General features: G+C 41.0%; 1 protein-coding gene across 1 annotated transcript in view; it reads right to left on the bottom strand.

Annotated features, from left to right (window-relative positions):
* Positions 1–13519, bottom strand: part of LanA (laminin subunit alpha) — a 128904-nt gene that overhangs the window by 69825 nt on the left and 45560 nt on the right. Inside the window, exons 20-24 of the mRNA XM_075873036.1 lie at positions 12642–12863; positions 10132–10362; positions 9023–9190; positions 8075–8278; positions 4961–5090 (exon numbers count right to left, since the gene is read on the bottom strand). Of these exons, the coding sequence (XP_075729151.1) occupies positions 4961–5090; positions 8075–8278; positions 9023–9190; positions 10132–10362; positions 12642–12863 (955 nt within the window). The remainder of the gene's footprint in view (positions 1–4960; positions 5091–8074; positions 8279–9022; positions 9191–10131; positions 10363–12641; positions 12864–13519) is intronic.

Genomic DNA, 13519 nt, shown 5'->3' with positions numbered 1-13519 from the left:
ACGGTACTTCGGACCGTACAAGGTGGTTCGACGTCTCGGCCCACTTGATCACGAGGTTGTCCCCGACGGCATCACGAACTCTCAACGACGCCGATCGCGACCTGAAGTCGTACATGTCGCGCGCCTCAAGCTGTTTCATGCACGTTAACAAACTGAAACAGTGTTTTTTTTTTGTATTATTGTTGTGTCGTAATTTATTCATTGTACTTTCTTGCATTATTATTGTACCTTCATCTTTAGTTAAAGCATCGGGACGATGCCTTTTTTCAGAGGGGGGCAATGCTACGTTCCATTTCCCAAGTTTTTGTTATCGTCCCAAAACACCACACGATTCTCAGCGCAAACCGCGCCTGCAGTTTTCGAGAAGGTTCCGGACTGTAGTAGATCATTTCGATAAGGTCACGCCCACTGTGCGAACGGTACAGATTGTTCTGGAACCTACGCCACCGCCAGCGATAATGCTAGAACATTCGACAGCAAGAGTATAAATGCCGACGCGCTTCGCCGCTTGTCAGTTGTTGATCGAAGGCCGACGCTCCGTTCGCCGCTATCAGTCCGAGACTGCTATCTGTGCAAGACTACTGCTGTAATTGGACTTTCCGTTTACCGGGCACAGGTTCGCCCAAATAAACAGTTAAATCTCAACACGAAGTCTCCTGTCTTCGGCCACGTCATGACCCCGTGACAATATGTCACACTAACTTTCCCAAATCAAAGCACTTCCCTAACGTTTGTGCTCATTGGTGCACAGCAGTCACAGATATTTTATATCTTAATAAATAAAAAAAGTTTGTATGCCACGTGACCTTACAACTATAAACACATTGTGGAGATGATGGCATCCCGCTATATATTATTTTCACCACACAGCGCTAACATCTACGGAAATTTGATTTGTTTAGACGGCACTTAACTGAGGTCAGTGTAAATGACGCCAGTGTTCCAGCAGTAGTGCCACCTGATGGCAAGGCTATGCCAGCGCCATAGGTTTCCTTCTCTTTGAGATGCACATGATCGACTTTCATGAAATTAGCGAGGAGCTCTGCCTCGCTAAAACAGTTTCATAGACGCCCTCCCATACCTTCGGATACACATTCATTCATGAGACGTGACCCACCAATGGCTCAGGCTTGAGTTTTTGGCAGGTGTAAGCATTGCTCACTCGTTATCATGGCACGCTGAGTTGAGCATTCTAGATTTCTCAGTGTTACATAGACATGCTATTGGTTGTACAATATGCAGTTGTACTTTCTAACAGGCTTTACTGTATGAAAGATGCAAATGAATGCCTTTTTGTATGTCTGTACCACTGTGTGTCGTTTGTTACTCGAGTGCAAGGGGTGCAACATTTGCAACTGAAAAGTATGCAACTAGACATTGCCTACACGTGATCGTGCTACATATGTAGCGATGAAGCAAAACATCTTCTTGAGCAAACACCCGCATTCTCGCTCGTGCATTTTAACACTCGTAGCCTTCGAGGGCATTATGACGACCTTGTAGCCTTCCTTTCCATTGTCGAACACTCATTTTCCGTAATTTGCCTATCAGAAACGTGGCTGTCGGCAGACGAAGGGCATCTGTATGCTTTGCCAGGCTATGAATCCGAATATTGTCACCGTGTCACAAATCGTGGTGGCGGATCTGCAGTCCTAATAACTTCATCAATACCATACAAACGCCGTCAGGATCTGTTTTTTGACATTAATTGTGAGTCTGTTTGGCTTGAAGTAGAATCTTCTGCTCTGCCATTGAACAATCGTCATACAGTCATTGCATCCATCTACCGTTCTCCCTCATCCTCGAATTCCGAGTTTTGCGTGCAGCTTGAAAGAATCCTTGCTACTCTAACACTGGAAAACAAAAACATTATTATTTGCGGTGACGTAAACATAAATATCCTTGATACTAACACTCCAGTTTGCTTGGAATATGTTCGCTGTTTTCTTAGTTTTGGCCTACAATCTCTGATTCACTCCCCGACTAGATGTGATATGAATGGGTCTAACACATTAATCGACCATGTACTGTCAAATATCTTTGCTGATTCGAAGTCCGGGGTTATTGACTATTTATTCACCGACCACTATCCTGTATTTTTCTGTCTTGATGCCTGTATTCCCATAAAAAATAAGCATAATACCAAGACAGTATTCAACTCAGCGGAATTTGTTGAGATAGTGCGTAATGCTAACTGGGACTTTGTAGCACAAGAAGAATGTGGCGAGGAAGCGTTTAATGAATTTTCGGCAAAAATAAGCGCATTCATTGCAGAATGCACAACCACAAGTACCGTCATACATTGGTTTCGCACGCCTAGAAACCCATGGATAACACCTGGTCTCTTGCATTCCATATCTAAAAAGGAAAACATGCGAAGAAAATTAAAATCTCAGCCTTCAAACAGCTCTCTAAAAACGCGCTTAAAAAGATATTCAAATCTACTTTCAATGCTGCTCAAGAGGGCCAAACGCGAGTATTATGAAAAACAAATAGATAAGAACGGTAATGATACCAGGAAAAGCTGGCAGCTAATAAAAAAATTCTTGAACAGCAGCGAGACCACATGCTTATCAAAAATAACGGTTGACGGACGTTCCCTTACCGAGCCACTCGATATCGCTAATGCTTTCAGTGATACTTTTGCATCAAATTCCCCCGATTCACTAGTTGACCTTCATTTTCCCATTCTATCTCGTTCACCTCAGTCTTTTTATTTACGTCCTACATCTGCAGACGAAGTCTTTCAAATCATGTCATCTCTTAAAACCAAAGGGCCAGGCTTAGATTCCATTCACCCGTCTAAGATAAAGCTTGTGGCACGTGAACTGTCTCCTATTTTAGCTGAAATAATTAACAAATTGTTCAAAGCAGGTGCATTTCCTGATGCTTTAAAGGTAGGAAAGATAACACCTGTTTTCAAAAAGGGCGATCGTTTGTCAACTAATAATTACCGTCCGATTTGTGTACTTCCTTTCTTTAGCAAAGTAATTGAAAAGCTTTTTTACTTGCGTTTGATGTGCTATCTGCTTAAATTTAACCTACTCTCTCCCTACCAATTTGGTTTTCGACCTGACTACTCGACAGAGCTCGCCTTGCTCAGCTTTACTGACCGAATTAAACAAGCCATAGACAATGGATTACTTACTGGGGCAGTTTTTGTTGATCTCACGAAGGCTTTCGACACAATTAACCACCGGATCCTTCTGTGTAAACTTGAATCTTTCGGAATTGTGGGTCCCGCTTTGCAGTTCATTCGCAATTACTTAACAAATCGCTCACAGGTAGTTTATGTCAATAACATTGCGTCATCTGCTAAGCCAGTTACCATGGGCGTCCCTCAAGGTTCAATCTTAGGCCCTCTTCTATTCCTACTTTTTATTAACGACCTACCTAGTTCCCTTAATCATACTAACTGTCTTCTTTACGCCGATGACACTACTATTTTTACATCGCAGAAAACAACTGCTGAACTTGAAAGTAGCTTAAACTCCGATCTCTGTAATATTTATCAATGGTGTGTTAACAATCATCTTTATATGAATCCCTCTAAAACTACATTTGTGGTGTTTTCATCCACACAGAACACATTTCCCTCACCAGTTTCCGTATCTCTTAACAACCATATTATTTCCGTATCGGATCATGTGAAGTTCTTAGGCGTAATACTAGACAAGCATTTGAAATATAACTATCATGTACTCTCAATATTAAAAAAAGCTTCTTTTGGCATTCATGTTCTCATTAAAGCCCGCCCTTATTTTCAGTCACGCATTATTTTATCATTATACTATGCATATATTCATAGCCATCTTTCCTATTGCATTTCATCCTGGGGTAATACATATGCCAGTCACCTGGAGCCCCTTCTACATCTTCAGAAACGGGCACTACGTCTGATCGCCTTCGCTCCATTTCAATCGCCTTCTACGCCACTCTTTATTTATTTTTCCGTGCTTCCAATTAATCTTTTGTTCACTCTAAAGTTAGCTATATTGATGTACCGCCTCATTTATCATGGTCTATGTGTTTCAGGGCTATCCACACAACATCTTGTCAATACTAATAACACCAGGTTTTCAGCCTGTCACAATTTCCTTCTCCCTAAAGTGCGTAGCAATTATGGAAAACTAACTCTTAAATTTACAGGTGTATCCGTATGGAACAACATACCACTTGAAATAAAGTTATGTCCCACATTCTATTCGTTTCGCAAAATGTTTAAAGAGTACCTAATCACAAAACGTGTTTTCTAAACTCTGCCGTCGTGCCTTACTCCTAATTTTAGTATTTCTTTTACTCACTATACCACTTTCTGTTGCACAGAACTTTTCTTGCCTTGTTATTATAAAATTTTAACCATTCTTTGTTTAATTCGTACAAAGTGTTTTTCACTGCTTGCTGCATTGTTATCGCAATTTACTTATTCTCTAACGGAGGTCCCCCCGACAGTTTTCTAACTTCGGGACCTCCTCTGTACTGTAGAATTTTATTCATGTAATGTATGCATTCCTGAAATAAAGTTTGATTGATTGATTGATTGATTGACCCTTACTTTTTTTTAAACAAAGAGTTAATTCCGGTTCTTGAATGCAATGATCTATATTTAGCAATAAAGCTTACAATGTGAAGTCACCTTATGCCCTTTAGAATTCCTCAGGCATATTGCAGGGCCCCTGTGGTGCCGTAATATACAGCTCGATTTAGACGATCGAAGAAAAGGTGTTTCAACCCTCCACTTGTCTCCAAGGTACATTAATGCTTTCTCACACAGTGGTGTTTTTTACCTCATCTTGCTTTTTTTCTTTGCATTGCAAGCAAATTAAAATATTGCGAGTCCCTACACTTGCATGTGTAATACAACAGACAACTCCCACGTCACAAGACTACGTGCTTTCTACACACTCTGCGTGCAATTGCAAACTGAAAATAAAAATCAGGGACTTCAAGTAAAACATACCACTGGTCTCAGTGCTAATGTGAAGGCTGTTCTGGCCACACTGCTTGATAAATTCCACAGCCTTGTCCAGGGGAAGGGGCTGAAGCATTGACTTGTCAAACTGGTCTTCACGAATGAGCATTAAATGGTCCTGCATACCAAATGAAGCACGTTGGTTAAGACTAGCTCTACCAGCTGAATGTCATTAACCCCTTAACTGCTCTTCTTTTTTTTTTAATTTCTGCTCAAAAAGTGTCTATTTTTTTAATTGCTGATTTCAAACTTGTGATTAGACTAAAAAGTAGCTCGTCAATGTTGAAAAAATATTTTCTCCACATACTTAGTCAAATCAATGAAATAAAGTTTGTTTCTGAACAATACATAGGAAACCAGCTACATGCTGCTAATAAGATTTAAAAACCCTATAAACCAAACAGTAACAGATGCCACATCTTTCTTCATTTTTGTAGGCTAAGCACCCTTGGGGTATTTCCCTCGGGAAGCTTTTGAAAATTTCGAAACGAAGAATAACGCAAGGTGGCTTCACTGACGGACACTCACAATGTTCGCGACCGCACTGTCTTCATCATCACCGAAGCAGCTACTCAATTCAATATCATCGCTGTCTTCACTTCTGGGCACATGATATATATCTTTACTCGGATCGTCATCACTCTGAGAATATCACGAAAACGAATAGCATTTTTTTTCGTGTTCACGAGCCAGCCACTACACGCTGTCTTTCCCTACAGAAACCACGCTCCTGCTGCAGAAGAAAAATAAATCCTCGAGAAGATGCTGCCATCTTGTGAATGACACGTAATGCAAGCCTAAATGCGCGCTTCTCCGCCTGAACGCTAGAGAAAAGTACCTATTTTGCTAGGATGAGTTCTACTCGTCCAGAGCAGTTTAGTGACAGTTTGGGCAGGACGAGCTGGTAATTAATAGTAATTAAAGTAATTAGAGACTTTACAATAAATTAAATCAACTGAACGCTGCTTGAAATAGCCTTCTATAGTTCTGAAAAGTATTTTACTGCACTTAAGTAAAATTATTCTCCAAACGATCTAAATGTCATACCCAAATAATCAAAGTGTTGAACACAAAGTTATAGAGAATGTTGCGAAAAAGCATGATTAATAATTTTCTAATAAAGTAACATTTGTGTAGTGCATGCTAAAGGCCAGGAAGTTAGAGAGAAAATAAATGTGTTGAATTAGCATGAGATGTCATTTTCATGACTGCAAGAGCTCGCTCTTTTGCCTCAACTGAATAACTGGAAAATGAGCCCCCACCCAAATTCCTCAAAACGTGTGGTTCTCAATCAGGCCCTACAACCTGTTCATTGTGACAGCAGTCATTAAATGACAAACTAAAGCAAAAAACTACACCTTCTAGTCAGAATTATTTGCTTAATTATTTTGGCCCAAATGAAATGTTCTCAGAACAAGTGAATATGACACTTGGCCTGATGCAGGCGATTCTATTCTTGTGCATCCTTACATCACTCTATTTCCTGATCACAAACACCAAAGAGAAAAGTTATTTTTCTCATACCATTAAATTCATAATAGCCAAAGCCACACCTTTGCAATAAGAAAATGCTGGACATGCCAGAAAATGCACAAAAAGAATATACAGAAGACATAATTGCCTCAAGATTCTAGCAACAACCCTATGTGTCATCAGAGATTTTGATGCGATCTAATAGGGCCCACGTAATTCTTTATTTATTATAGCATATATCAAACCATCTTCTAAGGCAGGTAGAGACATTACATGACAAGTTTCTGAAAAAAATTGTAAAATTTGGCTAATGTGCAAGATGAGACTTTTACATCTGTGATATTACATTGTCATTCAGGTGCTGAGCTTTTAGTGTAAATTCAAATATGAAACAATGATATCTGTTTTCTCTTTTAATAGTGAGCATGTGATGACAAAATTAGAGACAACAGAGTTATGAAATAATATTTTATCAGACTAAACAGGTTTACTGTTTCACTTCAGTGTCCTGGGTCTTCAATAAGGACTGCTGGTGTTTTCTAAACTACCATGGCAATCAAATAATACAGCCATATAGTTGCCTATAAGTACACTAGAGAGAACTCTGGTGCTAGTGCCTACGGGAGCTGCAACACACAGGGCTTCAGCAAGCATGGGAATGATTTGCAGTACATGAATTTGTCTCATTTTCATACTTTCGGCTCCGGTTGGCTTCACGTGGCTTGAAGTTGCTTTGTCATGATACGACAATCAGCAAATGTTCAGCAGTTACCCCCCCCCCCCCACTTAATTTTTTTTTATTTATTGAAAAATACCCTACAAGCCCAATGGCAATGAGTAAGAGGGGTTACAGAGAATGTGGAAGTAAACTTATAATGAACAACTATACAGTGCAGGTTAATAATAGCAGCAACATAATGTGGTGCAACAAAACAGCAATTCAATAAGTCAGCAGCACGTAAAACCAAAGATTACGGCTCGTTGATGAAAAAGGCGAACGCTTCACAACATAAAATAGCTCGAAAGTTAAGCAAGTAAAACAATCTCACGAAGCTATACATTAAGAAAATGCTTCTCAAGTTTTTACCGAAACGTGTTACGGTGACTATCAAAGGTGATATTGCCGGGAAGATCATTCCTTATGCGGATGGCTTGTGGTGGTGCTGATGTGTTAGACATGTTTGTGTTACCAAACATGCTCGTGAAGCTGAGATGATTATGCAACCTGCATTATGTGTAAAAGGGGCATTGAAGGTGCAATGACAATGTTTTGTTGACCTCTTAACCTTTTAAGCTCACCGTTTCAAATCAGCTCGCAATGTTTATAACTGTCCATTCTTTCACTAGATACAATACTGAAACAAAACAATAAACGAAGCAATAAATGCGTTCGAGGCCCGCAAGTACAAGCACTAGGCAAATCCGTGTAGTGCTACCCATCATTCCCATGGTCGCCAGACAATCGCAGCGTCAGAGTGACTCCCCTCTAGTTAATTTTAGGAAACTCTATGATTACAGAAATTGGTATTATGGTGAGCTTTAGTTGTCAGTTTGTATTTTGTAACATCATTTTGTTATACGAAAATAATTTACAGGGAGAGTGAGTCAAGAACAGTGATGTGCACCCACCAGCCAAACCGACTTCTGGTCGGGCACCTCGAAGTTGAGCGTGAAGTTGTCGATGAGGGGGAAGGCAGTGGTGCCTGTCTGGGGGTTCATAAGCACTGCCCGACAGCCTGAAGTCCAGGGGCAGTGCTCAAGGGGCAGCCTGGTGTCACGCTGCTGACCCCCGCTCTCCAGGACGGTCGTCAACTCAAAGGCAGGGTGGTCAGGCTGCACAAGGCATGTTTCATGTTAAAGCAACCACACACATAATGTCAATGCTTAAATAGAGAAACTGCACCAGTCCTGCACAATTCAACTCATGTTGAACCCTGCACCATGCAGAGCAACACATGCCACTGGTTGTAAAAAGTACTCTCATCCAAGTCAGACGGCTCAACATGTAACAAAAGTTCTGCGAGTCACAGGCAACATTATGACAGAGCTCAACAGATATGCGAATCCAGCTCGCAAAAAAGTCAGGTCTAATAAACTGCACAGAATACAAACTTCATTCACCTACAACAGTAAAACGTATTTATTTTCAACCATTTCTTTCACTTAGCATGTATCTTCTCCTTGATAAATACCATGCAAGATTAAACAGCTTGTTTCTGAAAGTCAACAATGCTCTGGCAATGAGCGTCACATTATTCTGGTCAAAATCGAGCGCTCCGACAACATTTGGCTGGTTTTTTCAGAGTTAACTCAAAACACTCTGAAGTGCTTTCACTTTAGCCACGGATCGCAACCAATATTTGATCACATGACTTCCCCACCTCATCTGTTGGCAACAAACGATGCAGTAACATGCTTCCTTTTCTGATTGCTTTGGCGAGTGGCTTCAGGTTTGGCACGGTCATAAGTTCTCTGGCTCAAATGAAGAGTGGGCACCGCATCATTGCAATACGTGTCAGAGCGTGGTGGCACCCAGTCGAATGTACCATGAAAGAGTTGTAGAAAAAGTGCACTTGCCTGGAAGTAATGTGCGACAAGGACGTATGGGCCCGGTTCTGGCACGGTGTCATTAAGAGTGACAGCTGGATTACGGTGGTCAAGGAGAACCAGGCTAGTTCCATTGTCCTTGAGGGTGGTTGGAAGATCAGTTGCCACCATGGCATCCTCTGCACTCTCAAATTCGACCTGCAGACAAAAGCAAGATGACCGCATAAGAAAAACATGAGAGATGTACGAAAGTCATGCACTGTGCACTGCTGTCACTGAATAAGACTCACAGATACTCTCATCCTAGAGAAAACCAAAAGATTTTTAACTTTTTCCCCCATTTTACTAGCAAAAGGGCCAAGCAATTGTTTGTGTTTCAGTAAGATTGATTTTCTTCTCTGTGAGACCATCTCACTGTGTACTTTTTACTTTTCATACTCAAAAGCAACTCTAGCAATCTGAGAAGTAAAAATTAACCAGATGAAAACACACTCCACCATCATAAAGTAATTTGCGTGGTAACTGTGACACATAACAATTATAATAAAAGCATACATAACAAACACATTCGATCTCGTGAAGATGATGACCACACTGATGACATGCGCAAAATACTACCACATCTATGTGAGATAAAATTGAATGTTGCTAAACGATAGGTATATTTTAATGTCAAGTTAAATATCATGAGATTGTAATAATTTGGTGACAATAAGTGCTTCTAAAATCCAGCACGTCATTTTCATCTTGAACCACCGCACCTGCCTTCAACAGTTGCATGACTTAAGCAAGCACATACACTTCTTGGGATAACGACTTGGTTGACTATATGAAGTGATGACCATGTAAAGGCAACTTTATATTTATCACTCTATTTGCAACAGAGTGACCGAATACCAACTGGGCTAGCCCACCTGGCCTAACTGCAAGTGCTAATCTGTGCTTCTAGGCACGCCTTCCATTTAGACTGTTAAGAATCGTACAAACAAGCCCTGTTTATGGCACAGGATCAGGCTATTTAAGACATGTGGTAAACACAAGGGCGTCTTTTCATGTATTCGTACAATGTTGGCTTGAAGAGCCTGAAGAATAACTAAAGACAGCTGTTGTTGACAAAAACGGTTAGAGGGGAGGCACACCTTTGCAGCAGGAGAGAAGGCGGGAAATGGCAGTCCCTGGCACTCTCCCTCACGCAAGACACACTCCCTTCCAGGAAGCAAGTAGTCCGTGTGCCACTGCAGTGCTGGCACAGCCACTATTCTCTCCACCGCCAGCTCACTGTTGGAGTCGTCACCAAGGTCGATGGTCATACGCACTGGATCATCCTTCAGCCCGAACTCCAGCACACGATTCAGGTGGTCAACAACAACCTGGATATGAACGGTGCTAATTCAGCGCACTCGGGTAGGTGCCCCTACGCATTACCACAGGATAAACAGCCGTGAAGACCGGGACGGTAAAAACACACATAAAACCACACACGTACCACTGACTGGCAACTGATGTAGCCAGTAAGTGCTACATGTCGTAAGGGGAGATCGTTGAACATGCTGTTTTCCCTACAATACATTCAACCAACTAGCAAACAAGTTACCCTTCATTATGCATTACTTTTCACTCTCATGCCCAACAAACTGCAGCTATCACCAAGGAGTGACGTACAAGTTAACTATTTTAGAGTCAGTAATGGCTATTAGAGTATTTTCTATTCAAGCACATGTACTGTACACAACAGCTTTTCTGTCATGCCGGTACAAAAAATTTCGTTTTAGAGCTAGATACAAACTTATTGAGAAAAAAAGACAATACATGATTCAACTGATGCACTATAAGTTAGTGACAACATAAAACTGAAGCTTGATGGCTAATGGCTGAATGAAAATAAAATGCCTGAAGTGAATATGCAAGTTAAAAAGACTGGAAATAATGTTCAGTTCATTTATGTACAATGAAATTATAAGCCTACTTATGTCTTTTTCATTGCCATGGTGCATGGGAGCATGGCATTTATTTACAACAAGCTTTATCATCTACAGGTGATGTAACATTACACCATCTGCTTTCTTTCCCCCTAGTGTCGTTTAGGCTACCAAAAAATAATAAGTGTTACGAAGAGTTTTATAAATAGTACGACTAGAAAGCTAGGCTTGTCCGAATATTTGAATGCTTCGAATATTCGAAGGAATATTAGAGTATTCAAATTCGCTTCGGTTCGAATTTAAATTATTGAAAAATTCGAAGCATTGCCAATGAACAAATAGATGTATAATAATTCGCATGTAATGACCTGTAAAGATAGTTTACCTGCAGTGTCGACATGCTAAACCGTGAAAGCGCCCATCTTGGAGAAATTCACCTTGTCGCGAAGCCCCCCTTCAAATTTAAAAGGTCCCTGCAACACTTCTGGAGCATGGTCAGAAAACGCTTCCGATCGGCAGTCGAGGCTACCGAGAACACACGAGCCTAATATTAAAGCGCAGCACGCCATCCTGCAATTCACAATAAATTCTCATAGCCAGCTGAAAATTGCTCTTTCCTCTTGGCAAATGACACTACAAGCTCAGAAATCACTCGTCACTGTTATTGCATCAGCCATTGGCTGACTTGAACATAGTGCGCTCGGTCGTCACTGGGGCCGCCGCGAGAGGCCGCGACTTGTCCACGTGTACGCGCGTGATCACACTGAAAAGCCACATATTCGAAGAAAAAAGAAAAAGGTGCTCAAGGTCAAGAGGTGCGTGTGACGTATTTTCTTTCGCTGTGCCATTCCTCCCTGCTTGGCTTCCAGGGCTTTTGTCAGGACGAGAAGAGAATTGCAGTGTGCAACAAATCTTTGCAACTCCGCTTGCACTGGACGGATTCTAAAAATTTTGTGGTAGTGAATTCCTGAGGCAATAGGCTTCTTTAATGAATCTATTCCATGGCTACTTGAAAGTGTTTCAGGGCCCCTTTAAATGAACATCATGCAATCAAAGCAAATTATCATTTTATCAAGTTTAGAAGCTTGTGATGGCTTATATGCTCTAAGTATAATAAAATTTAAAATGTTACCTATTCTACAGGTTTTGACTCGCATCACTCCAAAAGTCAAATCCTGCTACTACTCAGAGTTGTTTCGACTTCCTTAAAACAAAAACAAAAGGGTATTTGCATAGAGGACTTACTTCAAAATAAAAAAATAGTGTGCAGGTTAGTTAGGTCATGATAAATATGCCAATTTTTCTTTGTATGTCATATATACTATCTGAATTCGATTCGAAATTATTCCTCCAAAATTACTGTTCGCTTTGAATTCACTTTGGGCCTGAAATTCACTATTCGCACAAACCTACTACATGCGACTTTGGTTGTACATTAATGTCTGCTACCAATAATTGATTTCTTGGTACTGAAGCAAGTGACAGAGCATTGTTAGCATCTCATGAACAAAAATTTGAAAGCTCTTAAGTGCACGAAAGGAATTGAACTCAAGAAAAATTCATTAGCCGCACATGAGCCTTACGACATCAATATCAATACAATGAACTACAGTATGTCGTTGATCCCCTTCTCTGCATACAGAGTGGTCAGGGTGAAATGGCAGTGCTTATCACTGCACTGGGAAGGAATCTATGAGTCCTTGCTGATGAAGAAGCTTAAATTTGCATACCTGTCGACAGACCATGTTGTACTTGCACCGATGCAGGTTGACTTTTCCCGTAGCCAATGCATCAGAGGATGAGAGGCTCACGTCCGCTGGCCGGGAATCATTACTGTCAAGCGAGTGGTAGAAGAGCAAAAAAACGTATCGCCCTGGCGAAGGGGCCCTCAGTTCCAGGGTCATGGCATGTTCATCTTCGGTCAAATGGGCCATCGGGCCGCTTCGAAGTTCCTGTGAGAAGTAAGCTAGCTTTACTTTCCACCAAATTTAATTTCTTAATCTTCACTTTGTTGCATAAGGTTGTCATGTTCTAAATTTTTAAATGCAAAAATTTTGTTGATCCAGCCCCACAAAATTTGTTCTAGTTTAGCTTGACAGGCTAAAGCATGCAACAATTCACCCAGATATGTATTATGAAACTGGTATTGCAAATGAGTTCTGTGGAAATTTGTAAGGTGGTGTAAGGGTTAAGAAAGGGAAAGAAGACAACCACATGTTTGTAGCACGAAGCCACAAAGAAACCCATACAGATTTCTCGGAAAGAAAAGCCTCTTAGTTGCCAAAAAATTTGTCCTGGTCCAGAGTTCGAACCTGGGACCAAGGCCTTTCTGGCGCGGTCACTCTGCCAATTGAGCTAACCAGGAAGCTAGCAATTGACAGCGCGAGGGCGAATTCATCGACAACTCAAAGCACATCGATGCAAGTATTACAAATGAGCTCTGCTGAAACCCGCAATGTGGCGTAAAGGTTAAAAAAAAGAAAGATAGCCTGACGTATAGATTTCCTTGTGGCTTCGTGCCACAAACAGGTGGTTGTCTTCTTTCTCTTCATTATGAAACTGCTATTATCAGTGCCATTCTATCATAAGAGCCTGCTTAAATCCCGTG

The sequence above is a fragment of the Rhipicephalus microplus genome, chromosome 9, assembly GCF_043290135.1.
Source record: "Rhipicephalus microplus isolate Deutch F79 chromosome 9, USDA_Rmic, whole genome shotgun sequence".
Classification (NCBI taxonomy): domain Eukaryota; kingdom Metazoa; phylum Arthropoda; class Arachnida; order Ixodida; family Ixodidae; genus Rhipicephalus; species Rhipicephalus microplus.
Note: the sequence above shows the minus strand (reverse complement) of the source record. Positions and strands in the feature narration are given on the sequence as shown.